General features: G+C 46.4%; 2 protein-coding genes across 5 annotated transcripts in view; both read right to left on the bottom strand.

Annotated features, from left to right (window-relative positions):
* Positions 1-944: 944 nt before the first annotated feature.
* Positions 945-19725, bottom strand: LOC308466204 (perilipin-3-like). 2 transcript variants are annotated; one of them, XM_080986902.1, is made up of 9 exons: positions 19691-19725; positions 14259-14896; positions 10676-10759; positions 9132-9318; positions 8257-8333; positions 6949-7234; positions 5459-5661; positions 3876-4001; positions 945-2047 (listed from the first exon to the last, which is right to left on the bottom strand). In XM_080986902.1, the coding sequence occupies exons 3-9, from the start codon at positions 10739-10741 to the stop codon at positions 1607-1609; spliced, it is 1386 nt and encodes a 461-aa protein (XP_080843028.1). In that variant the 5' UTR covers positions 10742-10759; positions 14259-14896; positions 19691-19725; the 3' UTR covers positions 945-1606. The 2 variants fall into 2 exon arrangements, with proteins under 2 accessions (XP_080843028.1, XP_080843029.1); XM_080986903.1 differs by lacking the exons at positions 14259-14896; positions 19691-19725 and having other exon boundaries at positions 10676-10831.
* Positions 16423-25109, bottom strand: part of LOC308466177 (stimulated by retinoic acid gene 6 protein-like) — a 32465-nt gene continuing 23778 nt past the window's right edge. For 2 of the 3 annotated variants that reach the window (XM_080986851.1, XM_080986853.1), the window contains exons 15-18: positions 23572-23691; positions 21567-21730; positions 17989-18141; positions 16423-16894 (exon numbers count right to left, since the gene is read on the bottom strand). In XM_080986851.1, coding sequence (XP_080842977.1) covers positions 16800-16894; positions 17989-18141; positions 21567-21730; positions 23572-23691 — 532 coding nt within the window. In that variant the 3' untranslated portion in view covers positions 16423-16799. The remainder of the gene's footprint in view (positions 16895-17988; positions 18142-21566; positions 21731-23571; positions 23692-25109) is intronic. The other variant, XM_080986852.1, reaches the window with a different exon arrangement.

Genomic DNA, 25109 nt, shown 5'->3' with positions numbered 1-25109 from the left:
TGCCCCCTGGTGTTTTTTATGGTAAATACAAAGATGGGAAGAAGCTCGGCCTTCACCCTTGCTGCATATGACTGGATGTTTTCTAGATTTATTACAAAGTGCATGTACAAAGAAAACCCATGTCCAAGAATAGAGGTTGAAGCTCTGTAAGAGGACAGTCATCATTTTTACAAGTCGCTTCTCTGGTGCTGGGAAAGACAAAATAGATCTGGGAAGCACCACGTTCTTAATTAGGCTTTCAGAGAAAACAGATATTTGTTGGCAGCTGAGGTTAAGAGATCATATTCTACTTAAATTACATATTTATCATGCCAAACGTAAGCAGAAGTTGCTACTTTTGTTTCCCAATGGATGCATTCCTATTTAAACAATGTGCCACAGTTTGTCACATTGTATGCTTTTTACGTAGAAGTGGAGAGATGTTCTATTTGCATGTGTATTTCATGTCTACTGTGTTATCATTATAATCTAGTAAAGGTAAAGGACCCCTGGATGGTTAAGTCCAGTCAAAGGCAACTATGAGCTTGCGGCGCTTATATCGCTTTTAGGCTGAGGGAGCCGGTGTTTGTCCACAGACAGCTTCCCGTGTCATGCAGTCAGCATGCGTAAACCACTTCTGGCACAACGGGACACCGTGACGGAAGCCAGAGCGCATGGAAACGCCGTTTACCTTCCCGCTGCAGTGATACCTATTTATCTACTTGCACTGGTGTGCTTTTGAGCTGCTAGGTTGGCAGGAGCTGGGACAAAGCAAAGGGAGCTCACCCCGACGCAGGGATAAAAACCGCCAACCTTCCAATCAGCAAGCCCAAGAGGCTCAGTGGTTTAGACCACACACTACCCACGTCCCTTATATTCTAGTACCAAAAGCCAGATCTTAAGCAGCAGTGCCAAGGCACTTCTCTAACAGGGAAGAATAAATCCAGAGCCACAGTTTGAGATGCAGATAGGTTTACTTTATCTTTGACATGAAGTGTTTACTCTTGTTCAGTGGTCAAGAAGCTTGAAAGATAACAGATCACCATAAATTCTATGAGGCCTAGGTAAGTCCTAGTCAACACCAGCTAAAGAAGTCCTGGGCTGAAACTAGATGCTAACCCGCTGTTTGCTGTTAACGTCTAGATCAGTGTTCCCCAAACCTGGGTCTCCAGCTGTTTTCGGACTACGACTCCCATCATCCCCAGCTAGCAGGACCAGTGGTCAGGGATGATGGGAATTGTAGTCCCAAAACAGGTGGAGGCCCAAGTTTGGGAAACACTGGTCTAGATGCATCCTTTTTTAGATATTAATGCAAGCAGGAGAAGTGACCCTGAACCAGTCCTTAGTCAGGTAGCATCCATTCACTTGTGCCCTGTTGAGATTGGTTTGGTGCTTTGCTGGAAAACTGCATTGAGCAGCCTCTATAGAGGTCAGCTTGGCACTGCCATAGGAGATGGGCCAAACTGTTTCGGAGGTACAGTTTTTGTCACCTACAAGCTGCTAAGAGAACTGCACTGCTTCACATTTTAGTTAGCAAGTTCTGCAACAAAGAGGCCTCAACAACATTGAGCACTGCTGAGCTCTGTGTAACTGGAAAAACTGAAGCAACTTGGCCACAGATTGCAGGTTAGGCTTGATCGTTCAAAGCACTGGATCCAGGCACTTCCATCCTTTGGACATCTACCTCCAATTCCTTCACAGATGGAGGCACCTCTGCTGCTTGGGATTCGGCCAAAGGTCCAGGAGGAGAGACCTCTTCTGGGGAGAAGGGCCCCACAATCCAGTTCAGGGGAGTGGACTGCATCACGTACTCCAGGACCTCGTCCCCAGCCTGCCAGATTTTGCCCATTGTTTCCTGGCGCTGCATCAAAAGGCCACTAGGAAGCTCCTGGAATGACTTGGCATTGGAAAAAGCAGCTTGTAGCTCCTCCATGTAGCTGTAAGCTTGCTGTACCTTTTCTTGGAGGGCTGCAGGGAGACCCTGCATGTTGGCCAGGAGGCTCTGGCAGGCAGCCTGAATCTGCTGGGCAATGTTGCGGGACATGCCTAGAGCCTGGGATTCCATCTGCTGGAGAGAAAGAGGTGTTAGTAATAATAATAGTAGTAGTTGTTATGTATTGAAGTTCTCACCCTGGGCCAGCAGGGGGATACTGTAGATAGTTCAGGTCCACATATGCAAATAAGGGATCGAGAGTGACGTTCAGTGATTGGATAGTTACAGAAAGTTGTTACAATTACGTTGTTCTGGAGCTCTATATAAGCAGGCTGGCTGAACCCTTCAGTTCAGTTCTGTTCTGGCCTGTGAATAAACAAGAGCTGTTTGAAGAATCAGTGTGAAGTCTGATATGTTCACCCACAACTTAACAGTAGTAGTAACAAAAGAAAGAAGAAGAAGAAGAAGAAGAAGAAGAAGAAGAAGAAGAAGAAGAAGAAGAAGAAGAAGAAGAAGAAGAATTTGTACCCCGCCCATCTGGCTAAGTTTCCCCAGCCACTCTGGGCAGCTCCCAACAGAATATTAAAAACACGATAAAACATCAAACATTAAAACTTCCCTAAACAGGGTTGCCTTCAGATGTCTTCTTAAAGATAGAGAGTTGTTTATTTCCTTGACATCTGATGGGAGGGCGTTCCACAGTGCAGGCGCCACTACTGAGAAGGCCCTCTGTCTGGTTCCCTGTAACCTCCCTTCTCGCAGTGAGGGAACCGCCAGAAGGCCCTTGGAGCTGGACCTCAGTGTCTAGGCTGAGTAAGGGGGTGGAGACGCTCCTTCAGGTATACTGGGCTGAGGCCATTTAGGGCTTTAAAGGTCAGCACCAACACTTTGAATTGTGCTCGGAAATGTGCTGGGAGCCAATTTAGGTCTTTCAGGACCAGTGTTATATGGCCATATTCTGGATTAATTGTAGTTAGGACAGGGATGGCAAACCTTCAGCAGATGCGTCAGGCAATGGGGTTTCGATATGGCACAGAGCAGAGCTTGGTCAAGTGAAAGCACTGCAATGGAAGTCTTCAGTTCTTGTCTTTTTCTGAACTTCTCTTACATTTGCCCATCCACACAAATCATAAAGTAAGCAGAAACTTTAACTTCCATTTAAAACTGGTGCTGAAAGTTTGATTATCCTCCGTTCAAACCATATTGTAGTTTTGTGTTTTATTTTTGCAGCTCTTGCCCTACCTGTGATTTAGGCACACTCTCCAAAACCCAAACAATATGAGACTATTGTTATTCATCCTGATCTCCCTTTAGCTACCACATAGCTGTCAACCGACCCTTATTTGGCGGGACAGTCCCTTATCCCAGCGCTGTGTCCCGCTGCTGTCCCTTATTGATGATGTCCCTTAAATTTCCCAGGTTTCAAAGGAAGCAGCTCCTCTCCCTCCCTCCCTCCCTGCCGGCCAGGGAGGAGGGAGGCTCCAACTGTGTTGCTTGGCTGCATTGCTCACCCAATAAGGAGTCTAAGAACGGCTGGGAGGGGGTGGAGCTTGCATGCCTTGTGCCTGGCCGCCTTGCCTGGGGACTCGCCTTTGCTCAGCGCTTCCCAGCGGAGAGGTGACGGTGGTTTTCCTTGCTGCATCCCCTTTGCCAGGTTGCTGCGCTGTGGGAACCACTGTTTGAGGTTTCGTTTGGCTGCTGGCTGGGCTTTCTGCCTTTGGCTCAGAGGGGCTCAGAAGCTGAACATACCTGTGCCCGGAAAATCCCTTATTTTGGCTGCTGATCCCTTATTTTCGAGGCTGCTGGTCCCTTATTTTCAATTCTGTCAGTTGACAGCTATGCTACCATGATTTACTTAGCAGGGGCTATGGTCTGCTGAGCTTTGTCACGAGAGCAAGCCATCCTGTGTCCCGATGGGCCCTTCTCTGGGAAATGCATTGAGGAAGCCAATAACACAACATACCTCTGCTGGGTTCTCTCCAGTGGAATCGCTCTGTCTCAACTGGTTCTTACTCCACTCCAACCACTTCTGCCGCAGTTCCTCCTGCCCGCCTTGATCTTTCTGGTCTGTGTGTCTGGCAAATGCAATCTAGGAAATTAGCAGCGAGAACATTAAGAACATTTAGAAAAGAGAGATACTTCCAAGCGAAACAGTAAAAAGCAGAAAGTCTCTCAAACGAAGCTCAGTGGGACTGACTCTCCCAAGGACAATCACATCTCACATTTTGGGAGGTACTTTTGCCACCCAAATAAAATGAACCAGTCTGCTTGGGCAACAGAGCATGGCGTGCCTTGCTGATCAGGCAACCGACACCCAGGGTGGATTTACACACATGGTTTTTAACATTAAGGAGGGGTTAGGGAAGGGACGCGAGTGGTGCTGTGGGTTAAACCACAGAGCCTAGGACTTGCTGATCAGAAGGTCGGCGGTTCGAATCCCCGCAACGGGCTGAGCTCCCGTTGCTCGGTCCCTGCTCCTGCCAACCTAGCAGTTCGAAAGCACATCAAAGTGCAAGTAGATAAATAGGTACCGCTCCGGTGGGAAGGTAAACGGCGTTTCCGTGCGCTGCTCTGGTTCGCCAGAAGCGGCTTAGTCATGCTGGCCACATGACCCGGAAGCTGTACGCCGGCTCCCTCAGCCAATAAAGCGAGATGAGTGCCGCAACCCCAGAGTCGGTCACGTCTGGACCTAATGGTCAGGGGTCCCTTTACCTTTACCTAGGGAAGGATGGTGGTAACGCAGGTGGACATCAGATGTACCGCATTTAATGTTCTTAATGCATTATTAAAATGTGACACCAGAGGGCGAAGCTGATGTACCAGCAGCATTTTGACAGGAGAAACAAGGTAAGAAAACCACTTTAATTTACAAGTATGCCCTGTGACATTTTAGAATGATATATATCTAATATCATTCTAATAATGTTAAACAGGTCAGTGTAGATCCAGCCCCTATGGAAAGCTCAAGAGCAGGACCTGAAAGTTGCCACCCTTCACCCATTATGTTCCACAACATTGGTGTTCAGGGGCACCACATCTGAACAGACAGACCCACCCCCTTCAGCTTCAATGGTCAGTTAGTGATTTGAGTATATTCAGGGAAGTTTTTAATGTGTGACATTTTAATGTATTTTTAATCTTTGTTGGGAGCTGCCCAGAGTGGCTGGGGAAGCCCAGCCAGATGGACAGGGTACAAATAATAAATTATCATTATTAAATTATTATTATTAAAGTTGCAGTGTCCTCTTTTAAGTTATCAAGGCTAGTGGACATCACATCTGGAATTGACAACCCTGAGCTAAAGGTATGTGCATTGTGCAACTGAACCCAGCACATTTTTTCCAAAAAAACCACCCCAACCCCAGAAAGCCAGAGTTGCCTTTGTCAACCTGGGGCTGTTTTGGACTACAACTCCCATCAACCAGCAGCCTCTGTATTATGCAGCCATGCCAGGTGGCTCTGGTGGGAGTTGCAGTCTGCAACAGCAGAGGTTAGAGAAGGTTGACCTAGAGCAAGCACTACCAGAGACTAGAAAAGTGCTTATACCAAGTCCATTGCTTGTTGGAGCTGGGACAGAGTCTCCTGCATCTTCTGCTTGGTTTGGCGCAGCTTGCCCAGGGTGTGCTGGTAGGCTCTCTGGCGCACCCTGTTGGAGAGGGAACCCAGGCGCACATAGTAACTCCGCTGCTGCCTTTGCTTCTCAACGGAAGAAGAGGTCTCTGGCTCCTCCACAGCAGCTGCAAGAGTAGCTGAAAGGAAGGCATTACACACTTTAGAACTTAGCAAGCCCTGGAAATATGCAGAACACCCTAAATATTGTCGGTGCAAATATACATATGCATCCTGGAATTCCTGGATACCAAGATCCAAGTTTGGAGCATGTACTTTTTGGTGGGAGAACCCCAGCAGAGATTTAAAGTCACAAAATATGCAGCAAGGTAAAGAAATCTAGCTTTAAAATATGTCCTTCAAAGCGAGTTCCAATATGCCCGTTCAAAGCTTCTTTCCAAAGTTTCCCTCTTCCCCCAGCATAGGGACAGACCGCACATTTGGCAAGTTAAAAATGGTTTACTTACAAACTCTCGAAAGGTCAGATTCAGGTGCTTTTGAATAGCTGCACAGGCAGCAAAACTTAGTTTACTTACAAAGTGGTAAAAGCTCCTAGATTCTTGGTATAGGAACTCTAGAGTGGCTGGTGAGAGCCATGCGGTATGAGCAGGAGCAACTAGCTCAAACCTCTTCACATACTGAAATTTTCAGATAGACTGAGATTACAAGAATGAGCTTGATTACCCATTTCCGCCCAAGGCAAGGCCTATTGACATTTGCTACCACGCCTCCCTCTGGCTTCCAAAGAGCTCTCCCACCCACGAATTAAGCAAAGCTGGAGAACAGCAGGAAAGTCACAGAACAATGCACACATTTGCTCAGTTCTGTTTTAGTGCAGAATGTGGATTGCACGGATGGAGAATTTTAGTTTTCAGATTGTGGGGGACCTTGCAATGGGAATCTGCACTGCAGTGGACATTGTGCGGCTAATTTAGCGTAGCTCTTCTACAACTGTGCTTAAAGGCAAAGGGACCCCTGACCATTAGGTCCAGTCATGACCAACTCTGGGGTTGTGGGACTCATCTCACTTTATTGGCCGAGGGAGCCCGCGTGCAGCTTCTGGGTCATGTGGCCAGCATGACTAAGCTGCTTCTGGTGAACCAGAGCAGCGCACGGAAACGCTGTTTACCTTCCCGCCGGAGCAGTACCTATTTATCTACTTGCACTTTGATGTGCTTTCGAACTGCTAGGTGGGCAGGAGCAGGGACCGAGCAACGGGAGCTCACCCCGTCGCGGGGATTCGAACCGCCAACCTTCTGATCAGCAAGCCCTAGGCTCTGTGGTTTAACCCACAGCGCCACCCATGTCCCTTCTACAACTGTGCTTAGAAAAGACTAAATAACACTGATGTACGTGCATGAGCACGGCGCAGACCACCGGGCACTCGTGCGCAGGTAGAGGCGGCTAACAGACAAGCGTCGACTGACCTAGCTCCTCATCAGACATTGGGAGGTAGTGATCCACCATCTCCTCAGACTTCCCCATCACAGCCTCAACAGCACTGGAGGCCATCTGGCCTATGCTGGAGCCCATCACAGTGTTCATGCCACTGGTTAGCGCAGACGTGGTCATCTCAACACTCCCTCGGACAGCTTCTTTAACCAGGTCCAGCATGCCGGGGGAAACGTCCTTTGTTTCGGCAGCTGTTTGGCAAACCGCTGCTGCTGCAACTGTCTCCGTAGATGACGCCGTCTCCTTTTTATCTGGGCTCCCCTAGGGAGGGAGAGAAGCAGTCAGCATTGGGGCAACCTAGCAAAACTTGTTCACAAAAGTAGCTCTTAAAACTTTCCATATTCGTCTGCCGCCCACAGATAAGCCTTCAAAGATGGACCACGTTGCATGCATCCTACATCCGAGCAGGAAGGTATTTGGGGAAAGTGTTATAGGATTCAGTTTTCCGGCAGAGAATACATAGGAGACTTCGAGTAAAAAGGTAAAGGGACCCCTGACCGTTAGGTTCAGTCGTGGCCGACTCTGGGGTTGTGGCGCTCATCTCGCTTTATTGGCCGAGGGAGCCGGTGTACAGCTTCCTGGTCATGTGGCCAGCAGGACTAAGCTGCTTCTGGCGAACCAGAGCAGCGCACGGAAATGCCGTTTACCTTCCCGCCGGAGCGGTACCTATTTATCTACTTGCACTTTTGGCATGCTTTCGAACTGCTAGGTTGGCAGGAGCAGGGACCAAGCAACGGGAGCTCACCCCGTCGTGGGGATTCGAACCGCCGACCTTCTGATCGGCAAGCCTTTGGCTCAGTGGTTTAGACCACAACGCCACCTGCGTCCCGGTGCACATCTGTAAATAAACATCAGGCACCCAGAGCCCAGCAGAAACAGATGGACATCTACATCAGATTCCTAGAAGCAAGGTGAAGCCTAAAGCCTCTCCACTGAGTCCTGCTTAACTTACAGCTCTTGTCCTCCAGCTTGAGGTTGCTTAACAACAACTCCTCCTGACTCAGGGATGGGGAACCTAAGGCACTGCCAGACACTGCTAAATTCCAGCACACACCAGCCCCAGCCAATATGGCCAGTGGACCAGGATTATGGGATCTGTAGCCCAGCCAACCTCTGGAGAGCCACAGGTTCCTAAGCTAGCTGAAGGTCATCACCTAGTGAGAGTCTTCCAGCCTCCAAAGACTATTCATGTTCTTTTGTTAACCTCCTAGCCACCAGGACCACCCCATTATCAGATGGACAAATTCATAATAGGGACCAGTTGAAGTCTGGACAGAGGTTACCTGATCAGCTGGTCCTTGAACTATCAATTCCTTTTCCTCCACTTTGTCCAGATCTCGGCTGTTCTGCACATCTGCTGCTGGATTTTTTAAAAAAATAGATAATAAATAGTTGTCATTGGCACAGTGCAATTTTAGACAGTTGCACCAACAAAAATAGATGCTCTTATTACGTCTTATATGTTATGTACAGTTATTGTTTTAGATCTTTGTGTGAACTGCTTTGAGCATGAGTTTCCCTGTGGAAAATGTGCTATATATACTGACAATGACATTTGTTTTGTGATGTTTCACTGACCGTTTAATATTGTTCTGCAACAGAAGGTAAAATTTCATGTGGTCATTAGATTTTTGCAAGCTAATTTCCACTCCTTTTCTCTCTGTGGAACTTACTACCACCACCATGAACTTATGGGGACACTGGAAAAGACTCCACAAAGGGTAGGGATAGGTGAATATATTCATTTTGGGTTTTTTGCAGTTTCACGTTTTTTTTCAATCTTAAGTTCAATTCCCTACATTTCCACATCAGTTTTTTATCTTATTTTTTAAAAGTTCTCATAAAAAATCCATCAGCATCACTGGGCAAATTTCTCCTACTACCTTTGCCTAACATACACATGGTTGCAAAGCAATTTCTCTATATTTTGGAATGTCGCTCGCACTAATATATGCATTTATATGCATGCTTTACCACAAAATATACACTTTTGGACACACATCTTGGGGGCTTGCAAAATTTGGATACGCCACAATTTTGAAAGACGGTTGTGTCTCAGTTCAGGTATTGTTTCGGAAAATGCAAAAAATAGTTTGCCTTTAAATGGGAACAGAATTGAATTTCTCTCCCCATCCCAAAGAGCTGGCCATTTACTCACTCTGGGGCTTGCTGAAAAGAGGCTGCACCCTGCTGACTGTGGCCGAAGCAATTGTCCTCATCCCCGTCTCGGCCGCATCACAGAAAGATTTGAAGACCGGAATGTTCTCTTTGATCGAAGAGTATGTGGTGGAGACCATTTCGCAAGCAGCACTCAGGGAAACCGAGGCCACTCTGCTCACCAGGTTCTAGAAGCAAAGGAACGTGAAGCAGGCAAGGCAACCGGTGTCAGCAACCCAAGGCCAGGGGGTAGTCAACAAAGACTCCATTTGAAACCAACCCCTCTCTTGATATGCGACTGACCAGCAGAATTGGGAGTACATGGGTTTAAGGGAACGAAACTCTGTACATTAGGAATGAAGAAGCCTTGGTCCTCTAGATGTTGTTGCTAAGGCAGAATCTAGCCAGTTCTTGTCTGACTCATCTGTGTTAAGTATAATTGCTTTAATTCACACAGAAATGAAAGATGTATGTGTATTAATGAAGATTTAAAATGGAAAATGGCTAACATTGGGGTTTCTCCACAGTTGTTTTCAAAAGGACACTGAACTCCTCAATGGGTTGATGAATATTTGTTGATTGTCTTCTGTTACTCTAAACCAGGCTTCCTCAAACTCGGCCCTCCAGATGTTTTGAGACTACAATTCCCATCATCCCTGACCACTGGTCCTGCTAGCTAGGGATCATGGGAGTTGTAGGTCAAAAACATCTGGAGGGCTGAGTTTGAGGAAGCCTGCTCTAAACTTCTGTAACCTTAGATCAGGTGCAAAGGTGTTGAATTGCAAATCTGCCATCTTCAAAGGGTGGTGGCTGATATTGTTTCTCTGAACCCAACAGAGAACGGAAGATGTAAATGAAGCTCTCAAGGAAAACAGCACCAGGGAATTGGATGCTGTTAAAGATAGACCTTTGTTTATAGGTCTGTTTGGATTACAGTGGTACCTTGGTTCCCGAACTTAATCCGTTCCACTTCTGAAATGGTTCAAAACCAAGGCGTGGCTTCCGATTGGCTACAGGAACTTCCTGCACTCAAGCGAAAGCTGCATCGGACATCCGGCTTCCGAAAAATGTTCACAAACCGGAACACTTACTTCTGGGTTTGCGGTGTTCAGGAGCCAAAACGTACGAGTACCAAGGCGTTCAAGAACCAAGGTACGACTATATTCCATATTTTCTAAGATGCTGAGCCTGCGCTGGAAAGCACAAGGTATTGTATGGATATTTGGAGGGGTATCTTTAATGCTTATGTTCTGTTTTGTAAAGAGTTATGCTAGTAAAAATTGGATAATATTTTTATGGGCCTGGACAATTCCAAAAGGAGTCAGTTTTTATTTTTCCAGCCGCTTCAAACTACACAATATTAAGATATGCAACAACTTGTGCTGTGTTGCTGTTGCTGTTGCTACTCCACTCAGCAGACTGAAGGCAAAAGCCTTCCTAAGGCAGAGGGAGGAGTGTCCTATGTATTGTAGAATGAGCTTTGGAGCTCAACTCAGAGCATCAATGGTTTCTCCCATCAAATGACCATCACCAAGATCTACTCACCTGCTGATCTTCATTGTTCTTGCAGTCAGAAGCAGCTGCTGCCATGTCTTTGTTTTCTGATGCCATGGCATTAACTAGGTTGCTCTGGAAAGAACAAGCAAGACCAACATTACCTATCCTCTCTTAGACTGGGTGTGTCCATACCATATATTGAAAGCACACCATTTCCTCCAAATATTTCCTGAAAACCAGTGCTTTTTTTCTTAAAAAAAAAGATGTTTGGGGCACTCTCATTTTGATTCAAGAAAATCACCATTTTATATTTCAAATCAGGGGAAATAAATACAGTAAATGAACAAAAGTGCAAAGATTCACAAAATGTTTAGGGGTACGCATACCCCTGCACCCCCCCAGAAAAAAGCACTACTGAAAACTATGGTTTCTTAAGGGTGCTGGGACTCGTTGCTCTGTGAAACTACAGCTCCCAAAATTTAAACGCAGCTTTAAGTGTATTGTGCATAAGCTGTATCGGGTGGGACTCCCGAAGCAATTAAAAGATATACACCATGCAAAATAATTTCCCATAAAGCAGTACCTATAAAGCATGCAAGAAATCTAAAAAAGAAAGAAGAACTACAACAGCTCCCTTTGTTTTATTTCCAGAAGAGTTAACTGCCCTTAACTCTCTTTCTCCAAATCTTCTGTAGGAGAAAAGAATTGTTTGGGCTTTGCTGGACGAAGGACCCCACAACTGGCGCACTGTGACTGAGAAGGAAGTCTTCATAGCTCAGTCGGTAGAGCAGGAGACTCTGAATCTCAGGGCTGTGGGTTCAAGCCCCACGTTGGGCAAAAGTTTCCTGCATTACAACGGGTTGGACTAGATGACCCTTGTGGTCCTCTCCGATTCTATGATTCCCTACATTCACGGTTGTAACTGAGAACCCACAATTTAAACTCACCTTTGCTGCTTTTCATAGACAAGGCCTGTGTGGTGCCATTCAAGACAAAAGACACAAAGTTGGGTAGCCTTGTGGTCTTCCCACAACTTTGTTACTTAGTCTGAGTGTGGGGTGTTTGGAACTTCTTACTGCAGGAGTTGGGGAGAGTTTGATTTTGAATGAATGAATGAATGAATGAATCTTTATTTGCATCAGCCATCGGCCATAGCAATAAAACAAGAATAGAAATAACAAGTCAATTATATAAAATACATTTTAGGGTTTTGAATCAATAGTCCAACAGTGGATCTTATTCTGATTGCCCCAGCTAAAAACCTGGCAACCTTTGCTGTCACCTGCTCATCTTGATCTGCCAAGAGAAAGGACACAGTGGCAGTGGTTGGGTGACCCAGAATGGACAATAAAAGAGGAGTGATAATGTCATTCCTCAAGTCTTTATAAAGTATGGATTCGGTACTGCCATCTCCACAGGGACATAAGCGTTTTTCGTGTGCAATCCGTTGGAATCGTCCCTTATATACAACCGAGGGCAATACATTCAATCTTGCGAGAGTAAAAACGCATCTAGGGTTTGGGGTGTTTTTTTCCCCAGCTCAAGTTTGTTGAATTTTTATCCCATCTTTAAATTAAAGGCAATATGGCTTTAATTAAATACCTACTCAAAATATGAGCACACACACAGTACTTTAAACTTTTTTTTCCCTGCAAAAAAAGTTAGTAAAGCCTAACTCAGAGATATTTTGACCTGCCTCCAACATCCCAGATGAGCCTCCATGCAGAGGGTTGGACTAGATAACCCTTGGGGTCCCTTCCGATTCTATGATTTTTTAAAAAAATGCCATATTGCATAAAGCAGAGGCAAACCTAGGATTTGCTGCAGTTCCTCTAAGTATACACCTGGTGGCACTCAAAGCTTCCTGGCCATGGTAGCATGATGCTTTGCTTGTCACAGACCCTTTAAAAAGTTAGTACAGTGGTACCTTAGGTTACAAACGCTTCAGGTTACAGACACTTCAGGTTACAGACTCCGCTAACCCAGAAATATTACCTCAGGTTAAGAACTTTGCTTCAGGATGAGAACAGAAATCGTGCAGCAGCAGCGGGAGGCCCCATTAGCTAAAGTGGCGCTTCAGGTTAAGCACAGTTTCAGGTTAAGTACGGACCTCCGGAACGAATCAAGTACTTAACCTGAGGTACCACTGTATAAGCACCCATATGGGCCCATAAAAAGGAGAGCAGGCGGGAAGAGGGGCGAGGCTCCAACAGCGGCGTAGCGTGGGTTGTCAGCACCCGGGGCAAGGCAAGTAATTTGCGCCCCCTAACCCGGGGCAAGGCAAGTAATTTGCGCCCCCTAACCCCTAACCTGCCGCCGCTGCCAGCTTCTTCTTGCTGCTACCTGGTCTGGTCTGGTGTGGTTCTCTCCCGCGCTCAGCGCTGTGCTGGGCGGCCGCTGCACTGTCCCTCCCCCAGATAGTCCCTCGCTCTCTCTCCGCACCGCACGCCTGGCACCCACCCCCTCCACAGTGGGCGGCGACCCAGCGGCTCGGATCGGATTCGCACAGCCAGCAGTGCAGTGAGAGAGAGTGAGTGAGCCAGGTAGGGGCAGAGAGCTGCGAGTGCGAGCGCCCCCCCCGATGTTGCGCCCGGTGCGGCCGCCCCCCCATGCACCCCCCACGCTACGCCACTGGGCTCCAAAACCCACAGCTGAGCAATGCCTTTATTTGGGGTCAACTAAAGCCTTGCAAAATGGCAAGCAAGCAAAATGGGTGGAGTATTGAGCTCCTAGCTAAGTGTGACAAGTGGCGTTTCCTCTCTGCCCAGAGGTCTCAAAAAAGGTTGCCAGCTTTTCAGATGACTCCTGTAGCTGTCCTTTATAAGAGCAGGGCCGGATTTAGGTTTGATGAGGCCCTAAGCTACTGAAGGGAATGGGGCCCTTTATATGTCCAGCTGTCCTTTGTCAACAACAAATTGCCACTGTTTTTTTCTGTTGAATATATAATTTATGGACCTAATAGGCACCTAAAGCCATTTGCACATGCAGAATGTAGGCACCCTATATATAGAAATGAGCAAACCAGTGATATTTTAGGGAGCAGGCTAGCAGGCGGGGTCCATTACTTACATCATAGGAGCCTACACGGCACAAAACACTGTTGCTGTATGTAGGTTTTATTTTATTTGTTTTTTATCTTATATTCTGGAAATGTACATCCAGTGTTTTTTTTCTTTAAATTTTTTTGGGTCCCCAAGAGAGTGGGGCCCTAAGCTATAGCTTGTTTAGCTTATATGTAAATCCAGCACTGTATATGAGCAGGCTGAAATAACAAACAAGGTTTCCATAGCATGGGGAAAACACAGTCACCTGTTAATTGCTGCAGAGGGGATGAATGGAAAGTGGAGAGGCACAGCCTCAAGGCTAAACCAAGTAATTGCCTGCAGTGTTTAATATTGTGCACATAAAGTTTGCCACACCCTAGTAATATCTTGCTTCCCTAGCCATCCAGCCCCAGGGTGTGGCATTCTAACTTCTATAGAATTAATGCCATTTTAGCAGCCAGCCTTAAACATGTACCGGTATTCAATTAAAACAACAACAACCTGGTTTTCCCTGCTGCAGAATCACCAAAGCACACAGAGAACTAGTTAAGGACTCCAAAAGACAACATACAAACATGTTAACTTACCACAAAATACCCAAGACCCACCTTCCAAACATTCTCTTGCAGAGCTCTTCTTTATATACCTGCGATGATGTCATCCAAAGGCAGACCACGATTGAGTGACAGCTCAAGAAAGCAATCAGAATTGCCCCACCACAGCAAATATGGGGTTGTGTAGATCGGTTGCTCTTCTTGAGAAAGAGGGTGGGTTGACTCTGTGATGGGTCATTTTCTGTCTGGCAACTGATGACTCAGAAATTTGACACTGTCTCGCACTACACTTTGCATCCATTGGGCATTGGTGAAGGGAAAGCTCAGTCCTATGCACTGTTTACTCAGAAGTAAGACTGAGTTCAGTGGAACTTACTGCCAAGTAAATGTGCGGCCATGCAGCCAAACTCTATGTATTGTTTACTCAGAAGTAACTTCATTGGTGCTTAAAGGTAAAGGGACCCCTGACCATTAGGTCCAGTCGTGGCCGACTCTGGGGTTGCGGCGCTCATCTCGCTCTATTGGCCGAGGGAGCTGGCGTACAGCTTCCGGTCATGTGGCCAGCATGACTAAGCCGCTTCTGGTGAACCAGAGCAGCGCACGGAAACGCCGTTTACCTTCCCACCAGAGTGGTACCTATTTATCTACTTGCACTTTGATGTGCTTTCGAACTGCTAGGTTGGCAGGAGCTGGGACCGAGCAACGGGAGCTCACCCCGTCGCGGGGATTCGAACCGCCGACCTTCTGATTGGCAAGTCCTAGGCTCTGTGGTTTAACCCACAGCGCCACCCGCGTCCACAGCGCCACCCACATGCTTACTCATTGGTGCTTACTCCCAAGTAAATATCTCCCATCAAACAAGGAGTTGAAACTGGCAGCAGGAAAAGGGTTAACCACCCCTTCCCACCTGCTTTCTATCTATGCCTGATTGCAGCATCATTATCTCCCCCCCCCCCACTCTTAAAGGGAGATGGGAAGTTATACAGAACTCCATTTAACTTATAGCTCAGTCCCATACCCTCCAAGTGTCCAATTTTCCAAGGACAGTCCCAGAGTTACAGAAGCCATCCCAGTTTCTGATTTGATCCCGGAATGTCCTGGTTATCCTTTTTCCTCACCTCCACACCTGGGAGAATAATTAAAAGCGGTGTGTGTACATGTTCAAAAACAGAGTCCTGTTTATACTGAAAATAAAATTCCCACACCAAATGGAGGAAATGGCACAGCTGGCATATGAAGCCCTTTCTAGGAAGGCTAAAGACTTGCCTTTGTAAATAAAAAGTAATAAAAATAAAGCTGTTTGTGGTACCTGCTGAGGAGCACCAGCAAAAACATACCCTGTACTAGAAGAACTAAAAGTAAAGGTAAAGGGACTCCTGACCATTAGGTCCAGTCATGGCCGACTCTGGGGTTGCGGCGCTCATCTCGCTTTATTGGCCGAGGGAGCCGGCGTACAGCTTCCGGGTCATGTGGCCAGCATGACTAAGCCGATTCTGGCAAACCAGAGCAGTGCACGGAAATGCCGTTTACCTTCCTGCCGGAGCGGTACCTATTTATCTACTTGCACTTTGACGTGCTTTCGAACTGCTAGGTGGGCAGGAGCAGGGACCGAGCAACGGGAGCTCACCCCGTCGCGGGGATTCAAACCGCCAACCTTCTGATCAGCAAGCCCTAGGCTCTGTGGTTTAACCCACAGCGCCACCCGTGTCCCACTAGAACAACTACTGCTCATGAAATAACATCTCACTCGTTTTTGTCACATTTAAACAAGCAGTATTTATTTGCGCAAAAGTATTTTAGTTTTTGCAATGTTCAAACTGTTGATATTTCTGTATCCTCATTTTGAATTACAAAGTTTTACCAGCAGGAAAAATTGAAACCGGTTGATTTCCAAACATATATGGGCATCAGGTTTACTGAGCTGTGGCCTTTCTGATGTCTGGATACAGTAACTATGACCTCATTGGTGTGTGCTGTGACATCACCAGTGTGACCACAGTGCTATCATGTGAATTTTGAAGATGCAGCTGTAGTACATTTTCCACTGGGGAAGGATGGACATATTCAGAAGCCTTTTGTCTACAATTCCAGCAGTTAGATTCATCTATGCCAAAAATCACCCAGAGATGGGTTTCACTGGAGACCTACCAATGAAAGAGCAGAAAAATGCCGGAAGCATGATGAAAGCGAGCAAATGAGGTACTATTCAGATATCTTCCACATCATACAGGCATAAAAACATCTGGGCTAGCAGTTCTCCAGACCATCTCAAATAGCAAGCTCAAGTTCAGGGGATGAATGGTTAGAGCTCAATAGCAGTTTTTCCTTAGCAAGCAGAAGGTCCCAGATTTGATCGCTGGAGTCTCTTCAGTTAAGAGGGTCTCAGGTTGCAGAACTGGAAGTAGACCGGCAGCCAATCTTAGTACATAGACTCAACATGATGGACCAATGGTCCGATACAGTATTAGGAAGTTGTATATGAGGAATATGGCAGTGCAGTGTCAGTGAGGTTCATTTCAGTCCCGTTGCATCTGTAGTGGGGGGAATTAGCAACGCATTTGTAGGAGAGGACCCTCATTTTGGCTTCCTGAGTGCTGAAAGGCTGGGGTTATTTAGAAGTGTGTATGACAGCAGCCACCTTGTCCTGGCTTTGTTGGAAACCCTGAAATCTAAAAGAAAACAAGGCATCAGTGCTTAATATGCTTCCTAATATCCTTTCTCCTTCAAGGCACGGACAGCAGGTGGAACAAGCTTCATTAACGTGGTTGCCACTTCAAAAAACACCCAGTATACTGGCTTCACCTGTGGGACGAGCCAAGCATCCACACACACACACAAGCATGCACACTGCTGTTACATCAGGGGTCAGCAACCTTTTTCAGCCCTGGGCCGATCCACCGTCCCTCAGGCCTTGTGGTGGGCCAAACTATATTTGGGGGGGGGCAGGGGAGAATGAATGAATTCCTATGCCCCACAAATAACCCAGAGATGCAATTTTAAATAAAAAGACACATTTTACTCATGTAAAAACATGCTGATTCCCGGACTGTCCGTGGGCCAGATTGAGAAGGCAATTGGGCCGTATCTGGCCCCCGGGCCTTACTTTGCCTACCTCTGGTCTACACACTTGTGAGAATGCAATATTTCCTAACCTGAACATTTCATAGATGGTCCATATCACTGCAGTGCCCATATCTGCCTGCAGAGAGCAGGAAAGACGGTGAAATTTGATCCTAAGGCACTTGCGGAGTTTTGAGATTTTGCTAGTAAATGTCAGAATTTGCTTACACTTCTTAGGTAAAGGTAAAGGGATGCCCGACCATTAGGTCCAGTCATGACCGACTCTGGGGTTGTGGCGCTCATCTCACTTTATTAGCCGAGGGAGCCGGCGTACAGCTTCCGGGTCATGTGGCCAGCATGACTAAGCCGCTTCTGGAGAACTAGAGCAGCGCACGGAAACACCGTTTACCTTCCCGCTGGAGTGGTACCTATTTATCTATTTGCACTTTGACGTGCTTTTGAACTGCTAGGTGGGCAGGAGCAGGGACCGAGCAACGGGAGCTCACCCCGTCGCGGGGATTCGAACCGCTGACCTTCTGATCAGCAAGCCCTAGGCTCTGTGATTTAACCTACAGCGCCATCTGCGTCCGCTTACACTTCTTACTGGCATCCTAAAACAATAGCAAGTATTGATAAACGGCAACTATATTCCTAATATTTACTGTAACATGTATAAATCTGTAGCAGCCCAACTAGAGTCTACCTGTTACTGTTGCGTTTGTGAAATGATGATATCCGGTGGTTCTCTGCTGTTGTCTCTCTCTCGTTCGGACCACGAGAAGGTGGCAAAAACAGACGAGGGTGGGATTTGTGTGGTGGTGGTCCATAAAGAGCATCCCAATCCATGTCCTGAATCCTGCAGTCGAATCACAGTGAGGGAGAAATTCAGTTCGTGTCAAAAAAGGTTATTTATGTATGCCACTACTGCAACCAGTATTCTGTTAGCCCCAGAATGGAAAAGGTCCCAACTAAAGAAAATTGGCAACTTAAACTGATGGAATATGCGCAGTTTGCAGACCTCACATACAGAATAAGAGAACAAGAAGAACATACGTTTAAAGAAGATTGGAAAATGTTTATTGAATATATGGGGAGAAATTGTGTACACTTGAAAATGTTGGCAGCACTAAGATAAATTCAACAGCGTAAACAAGTTTTGATGGATGTAATAATGGAATACTGAACGGTATAGTTTATGTGAAATATGCAGGGATTCATGATAAGCAAAATGAACCATGGAAAGAAAAGAAGGGAAGCCACTGACATTTTAAGGTTGTTTAAATGAGTATTTTAAATTGTAAAACAGAAAATTTAATAAAAATTATACACACACACAAAAAAAAGAACTTAAGAAGAGAAAACTGAAAAACTGACAATAAAAACTAAAATTGAGAGATTTGGACATCCCTACTGAGCACAGGGAAATTTGTAAACCCTTTATCCGTAGATCTCAGGGCAGTTCACAACATTAAGGTAAAGGAACCCCTGACCATTAGGTCCAGTCTTCCTAGGCTCCAAGTCCTAGGTCCAAGTCCTAGGCTCTGTGGTTTAACCCACAGCGCCACCCGCATCCCTTCACAACATAAATAAATACAAAAACAAGCCACTAATCCCCTCTCCCACAAGCACATTTGAAAGGATGTAGGATGTCAGTCAGCCCAAGGCCTGGTTGAAAAGTTAAAGATGCATGGGAAGGTATACTTGTCCTAAATACAATATTGATCTCAGCAGATACCCTGTTTGCAGGAGAGATGAGATGCCCCCTGCCCCCTCCCCACCCACCACAGAGGGAGGGAGGGGCTGATCCCCAAAGGAGGACAACTCTAGCAACTTTCATGGCCAACATTTTGTCCCATTCAAATTGCTTTCAATATGTGTATTCTCATTTTTAAAATGTGTGTTGAATTGTTTTTATTTGTGCATATCTGTGCCACTTCTCTCTATATTTTTCTCCTGCTGTAAATCACTTTGGGACCATTCATGGGAAGCAACCGCAAAGGAAATAAATAATAACGTTTTAATAAGATGCCCTCAACAGACAAAAGTAAGAGGCACTTATATGTTGCATATGTTGTGTACAATCTGCGCACACAACACTTGAGCTGCATGCTTGCACGGTTATTCACATGTAACATTCAACAAGTGGAGAACTGCCTACCAGTTATTATATTATAATGCATAAAAGGTAAAGGGACCCCTGACCATTAGTTCCAGTCGTGGCCGACTCTGGGGTTGCAGTGCTCATTCGCTTTATTGGCCGAGGGAGCCAGCGTACAGTTTCCGGGTCATGTGGCCAGCATGACCAAGCCGCTTCTGGTGAACCAAAGCAGCACACAGAAACGCTGTTTACCTTCCTGCCGGAGCGGTACCTATTTATCTACTTGCACTTTGACGTGCTTTCGAACTGCTAGGTTGGCAGCAGCAGGGACCGAGCAACGGGAGCTCACCCCATCGCGGGGATTCGAACCACCGACCTTCTGATCGGCAAGTCCTAGGCTGTGTGGTTTAACCCACAGCGCCACCCGCGTCCCATTATAATTCATACCTTTGCAAATACGCATACCTGTCTATATATTATTATTATTATTTAGAAGACATCTGATGACAACCCTGTATCTGGAAGTTTTTCATTTTTGACATTTTATTATGTTTTTATAAGTGATGGAAGCCGCCCAGAGTGGCTGGGGAAACCCAGCGAGATGGGTGGGGTATAAATAATAAAATTATTATTACTATTACACAACAGTTGGGCTAAACATAGCAGCATGCATGCACTCTTTCACACAAACACTTCCACATGTGTAGAGACAGCTGTTAGTATTTGTATTGTATTTGCCTGGTAAAAGTACCGTATTTTTTGCTCTATAAGACGCACCAGACCATAAGACGCACCTAGTTTTTGGAGGAGGAAAATAAGAAACAAAATATTCTGAATCCCAGAAGCCAGAACAGCAAGAGGGATCGCTGCGCAGTGAAAGCAGCAATCCCACTTGCTGTTCTGGCTTCTGGGATAGCTGCACAGCCTGCATTCGCTCCATAAGACGCATACACATTTTCCCTTACTTTTTAGGAGAGAAAAAGTGAGTCTTATAGAGCAAAAAATACGGTAGTTCACAAAGAATAAATGGCATTGTGGGAAGGAGGTGGCAGTTTGGAGTTGGTTGGTTATTCTCTTAGTTGTTTCTTTGACTGAGAACCTGGGGCCTGTGGTGACTTCAAGGAGATGCTGTTTGGAGGAGTTTGTGAGGACAGGCAAACTATGGATTAATAACGTATGCACCACTATGAAGGAGTTTTGAAAACAAAAAGGGCTAAACCCTCTCTTGGGCTCAAGGGAGAGAAATGCATTGTATTCATTAATATATATACCGTATTTTTCGCTCTATAAGACGCACCAGACCATAAGACGCACCTAGTTTTTGGAGGAGGAAAACAAGAAAAAAAATATTCTGAATCTCAGAAGCCAGAACTGCAAGAGGGATCGCTGCACAGCGAAAGCAGCAATCCCTCTTGCTGTTCTGGCTTCTGGGATAGCTGCGCAGCCTGCATTCGCTCCATAAGAGGCACACACATTTCCCCTTACTTTTTAGGAGGGGAAAAGTGAGTCTTATAGAGCAAAAAATACGGTATATGAATAATACTTATCAACTGTTGTCAAACTGACAGGTAAGAAGATTCTTCAAGTCCTGTGTAAGGTGTCCATGTTCAGCAGAACGTGTGAACAAGCTAAAGGGCAGTTACCATGGGACAGTTGCGGAAAACTGGTACTGTCCATCAATAGGTAACCTGCATGCCTGACTGCTTAAACCTAGTCAACACTTGTTAATCAACTGAAGTTTGAGTTGATTAATTTAGCTATTAAACTGATAAGGTATAGGGTTATAAAGGCCAGGACTAGCTGCCTGAGAAACAGTTTCTACGCAAATGCAATTCTGGTTCTAAACGCAGCATAAGGGGTCTCTATAGTATAGTGTATTTTTAAATGGGGTTTCGGGGTTTTTGAATGTTTTATGTAGTTTTGTGGTAGTTTTATGTAGTTTTTATGTAGTTTTATGTAGTTTTTCAATTTCATTGTTCTGCATGGGACAATGACAATAAAGATATCGTATCGTATATTGTATCATGCAGCCTTCATTGTGGGCTTTCCTTTGCCCTTTGAGTTTGCTCGCTTGCTTCTTTTCTGAAAGCCAGAGATGTTTGAGAACCTTCCAGCCTTATGGCCCGAGAGAGAGAGTGAGAGAGAGAGAGAGAGAGAGAGAGAGAGAGTAGCCCAAGCCTTACCCAGGTCAGCTGCTTCATAGCCTTTGGGCATGATTGTCCTGTCTATCCGAGCAATCAGCCAGGCTCCCACGATGACACTGCACAGCAGACGGAACAGGCAGGCCCCCAGGCCCAGCACCACGTTGTAGAAGAACAAGAAGTAGTTGAAATTGTGGAAAGCTTTCCTGGAAATAAGGACAAATCGCCACAGGAGAGTCACAATAGCAGATGCACTCAAGGAGGCAGCATCAAGCGTAAAATGAATCAAACTGCTTCTAGCTTTCAGGCTTCCAGCTAAAGGTACATGTGGGAATCAAAAGCAAGTCACAAGATTGTACGGATGGGCTCCGGGTCTAGTCATACTCAGAGTAAGCCCATTGGAATTAATGGACATGACTACCTTTACTTTCTGTTGTCCATTACTTTCCGTTACTTTCCATTACAGAAAGTAAAGTCCATTACTTTCTGTTGCTCCGCTCTGAGGGGAGGTTAGCTGGACACAGGGCCAGACTTTGGCCTTTCAAATTTCAGCAGCACCCTGTGCGAGGCCAAAATTGGACACCCCCTTACATCTCACCTTCGGTTCTTCCCAATTCACTACGTCATAGTTGTGGCACCATGTTTGTTTTCTAGACCTTCTCTTGTGCAAACTCCCTTGTGAGGATGGCACTATTATAAAGTATAAGGGACACGGGTGGCGCTGTGGTCTAAACCAATGAGCCTCTTGGTCGACGGGTCGAATCCCCACGACGGGGTGAGCTCCCAGCTCCTGTCAACCTAGCAGTTCGAAAGCACGCCAGTGCAAGTAGATAAATAGGTACCATTGTGGCGGGAAGGTAAACAGCATTTCTGTGCGCTCTGGTTTCCGTCACAGTGTTCTGTTGCGCCAGAAGCGGTTTAGTCATGCTGGCCACATGACCCGGAAAGCTGTCTGTGGACAAACGCTGACTCCCTCGGCCTGAAAGCAAGATAAGCGCCACACTCCATAGTTGCCTGTGACTGGACTTAACCGTCCAGGGGTCCTTTACCTTTTTTACCTATTATAAAGTTTAACTACTAGGTAGCACCAGACAGTGGCGTAGCGTGGGGGGTGCAGGGGGGGCCGGGCGCACCGGGCGCAACATCTGGGAGTTAGGGTTAGGGGGTGCAAATCCACGGGTTAGGGGGTGCAAATCCACGGGTTAGAGGGCGCAGATTACTTGCCTTGCCCCGGGTGCTGACAACCCACGCTACGCCACTGGCACCAGATACCACTAGGTAGAACCACCAGGGGATGCGGGTGGTGCTGTGGGTTAAACCACAGAGCCTAGGACTTGCCGATCAGAAGGTCGGCAGTTCGAATCCCCGTGACGGGGTGAGCTCCCGTTGCTTGGTCCCTGCTCCTGCCAACCTAGCAGTTCGAAAGCATGTCAGAATGCAAGTAGATATATAGGTACCGCTACGACGGGAAGGGAAACGGCGTTTCCGTGCGCTGCTCTAGTTCGCCAGAAGCGGCTTAGTCATGCTGGCCACATGACCCAGAAGCTGTATGCCGGCTCCCTCGGCCAATAAAGTGAGATGAGCGCCGCAACCCCAGAGTCGGCCACAACTAGACCTAATGGTCAGGGGTCCCTTTACCTTTACTAGCACCAGATTTAACATTTCTGGATGGTCACAGGACTTTCCTGTTGCTGTTGTGTTCTTGTTCAAGACAGAGAACAATGTCCTTGCAAGAATCCTGACTAGTATGTTCTCCCGGCAGACACTGCGGTTACACTTTTCCTCCATCAGACAGAGGCAGCAAACATTTCTTGCCTTGCACAGCTTCGACTGGAACAGGTTTTTCTATCATGAACTTGAACAATGGGAAGTAGAAAGGCCAACTTTTTTCTAGCACGGCTCCAACACCTTTAACAACTGCATGATATGCAGAAACTCATCGGCAGGACCAGTAGGTGTGTCTGTTGTGCAAGTTGGATAAAATATTAAGAGCCCTCCCCTGGACAAAAAACAAACCCCGTCGGCAACCCAACTTCCTTGCCCTGACCTGTTATCAAGAGCCAAAGGCTTTTCCTTGTCAGTCAGCAAAATCTTCGGCTGAAGAAAGAAGGCAGTAGCTGTTGCAATCTGCAGTTGCATGAGCCCTATGACGACGGCAAGTGTGAGGCTGAGGCAGAAAAGGCAGAGAGAAGTGACAGTTTTATGAGATTGTAACACAAATATAAGGAGCTGAATGCCAAGGTCAGGTATGCATCAATACATTTCTTTCCCAGCTATCACCGACAACAGACCGCTAGTAATAATTGAAAGACTGATTTAAAAAACCAGCAAAGTCAAGAAATGCCATGGATCTACAAGGGTTATTAAGGGGAATCTGTGCTGAGCTGCAAATGGCCTCTCCTACAACTGCTGTTGGACCATAAAGAAGGCTGATCGCTGAAGAATTGATGCTTTTGAATTATGGTGCTGGAGGAGACTCCTGAGAGTCCCACAGACTGCAAAGAGATCCAACCTATCCATTCTGAAGGAAATCAGCCCTGAATGCTCACTGGAAGGACAGATCCTGAAGCTGAGGCTCCAATACTTTGGCCACCTCATGAGAAGAGAAGACTCCCTGGAAAAGACCCTGATGTTGGGAAAGATGGAGGACACAAGGAGAAGGGGACAACAGAGGACGAGATGGTTGGACAGTGTTCTCAAAGCTACCAGCATGAGGTTGACCAAACTGCAGGAGGCAGTGGAAGACAGGAGTGCCTGGCGTGCTCAAGTCCATGGGGTCACGAAGAGTCAGACACAACTAAACGACTAAACAACAACAACACAACAACTGCTATGCCACACCCACTGGGGTGGCTGGAAAATACCAGGATGTACACATAGGAAATCGGTAATACAGTGGTACCTTGGGCTAAGAACTTAATTCGTTCTGGAGGTCCGTTCTTAACCTGAAACTGTTCTTAACCTGAAGCACCACTTTAGCTAATGGGGCTCCCACTGCCACCGCGCCGCCGGAGCACGATTTCTGTTCTCATCCTGAAGCAAAGTTCTTAACCCAAGGTACTATTTCTGGCTTAGCGGAGTCTGTAACCTGAAGCGTCTGTAACCCGAGGTACCACTGTATTCCCAATAGGAGGGAGAGTCAATTGCAATTCCACTTGTTGTAACTTGCAATCTTTGGGCAAATGCACACCTAGGGTCCTTTGTGTTAAGTTGTGGGTGAACATATCAGACGTCACAGCGATTCTTCAAACAGCTCTTGTTTATTCACAGGCCAGAACAGAACTGAACTGAAGGGTTCAGCCAGCCTGCTTATATAGAGCTCCACTAGAACGCAACAGTAACCATTTTCTGTAACTATCCAATCACTGAACGTCACTTTCAATCCCTTATTTGCATATGTGGACCTGAGTGAAAACTATCTACAGTAACCCCCTGCTGGCCCAGGGTGAGAACTTCAGTACATAACACTTTGCACCCCTGGCAAGGAGCTGTGTTGGAGCCCACCCACCCTCTGAAAAAAATCAACTTTGTTCCATGGTGTAAGAAGGATAGGAAATGTCTCCCATGTTTGATCTCGCCATGACA

This window comes from Podarcis pityusensis, assembly GCF_964106645.2.
Source record: "Podarcis pityusensis genome assembly, chromosome: 17".
NCBI lineage: Eukaryota > Metazoa > Chordata > Lepidosauria > Squamata > Lacertidae > Podarcis > Podarcis pityusensis.
This window is presented reverse-complemented; position numbering and strand designations above follow the sequence as displayed.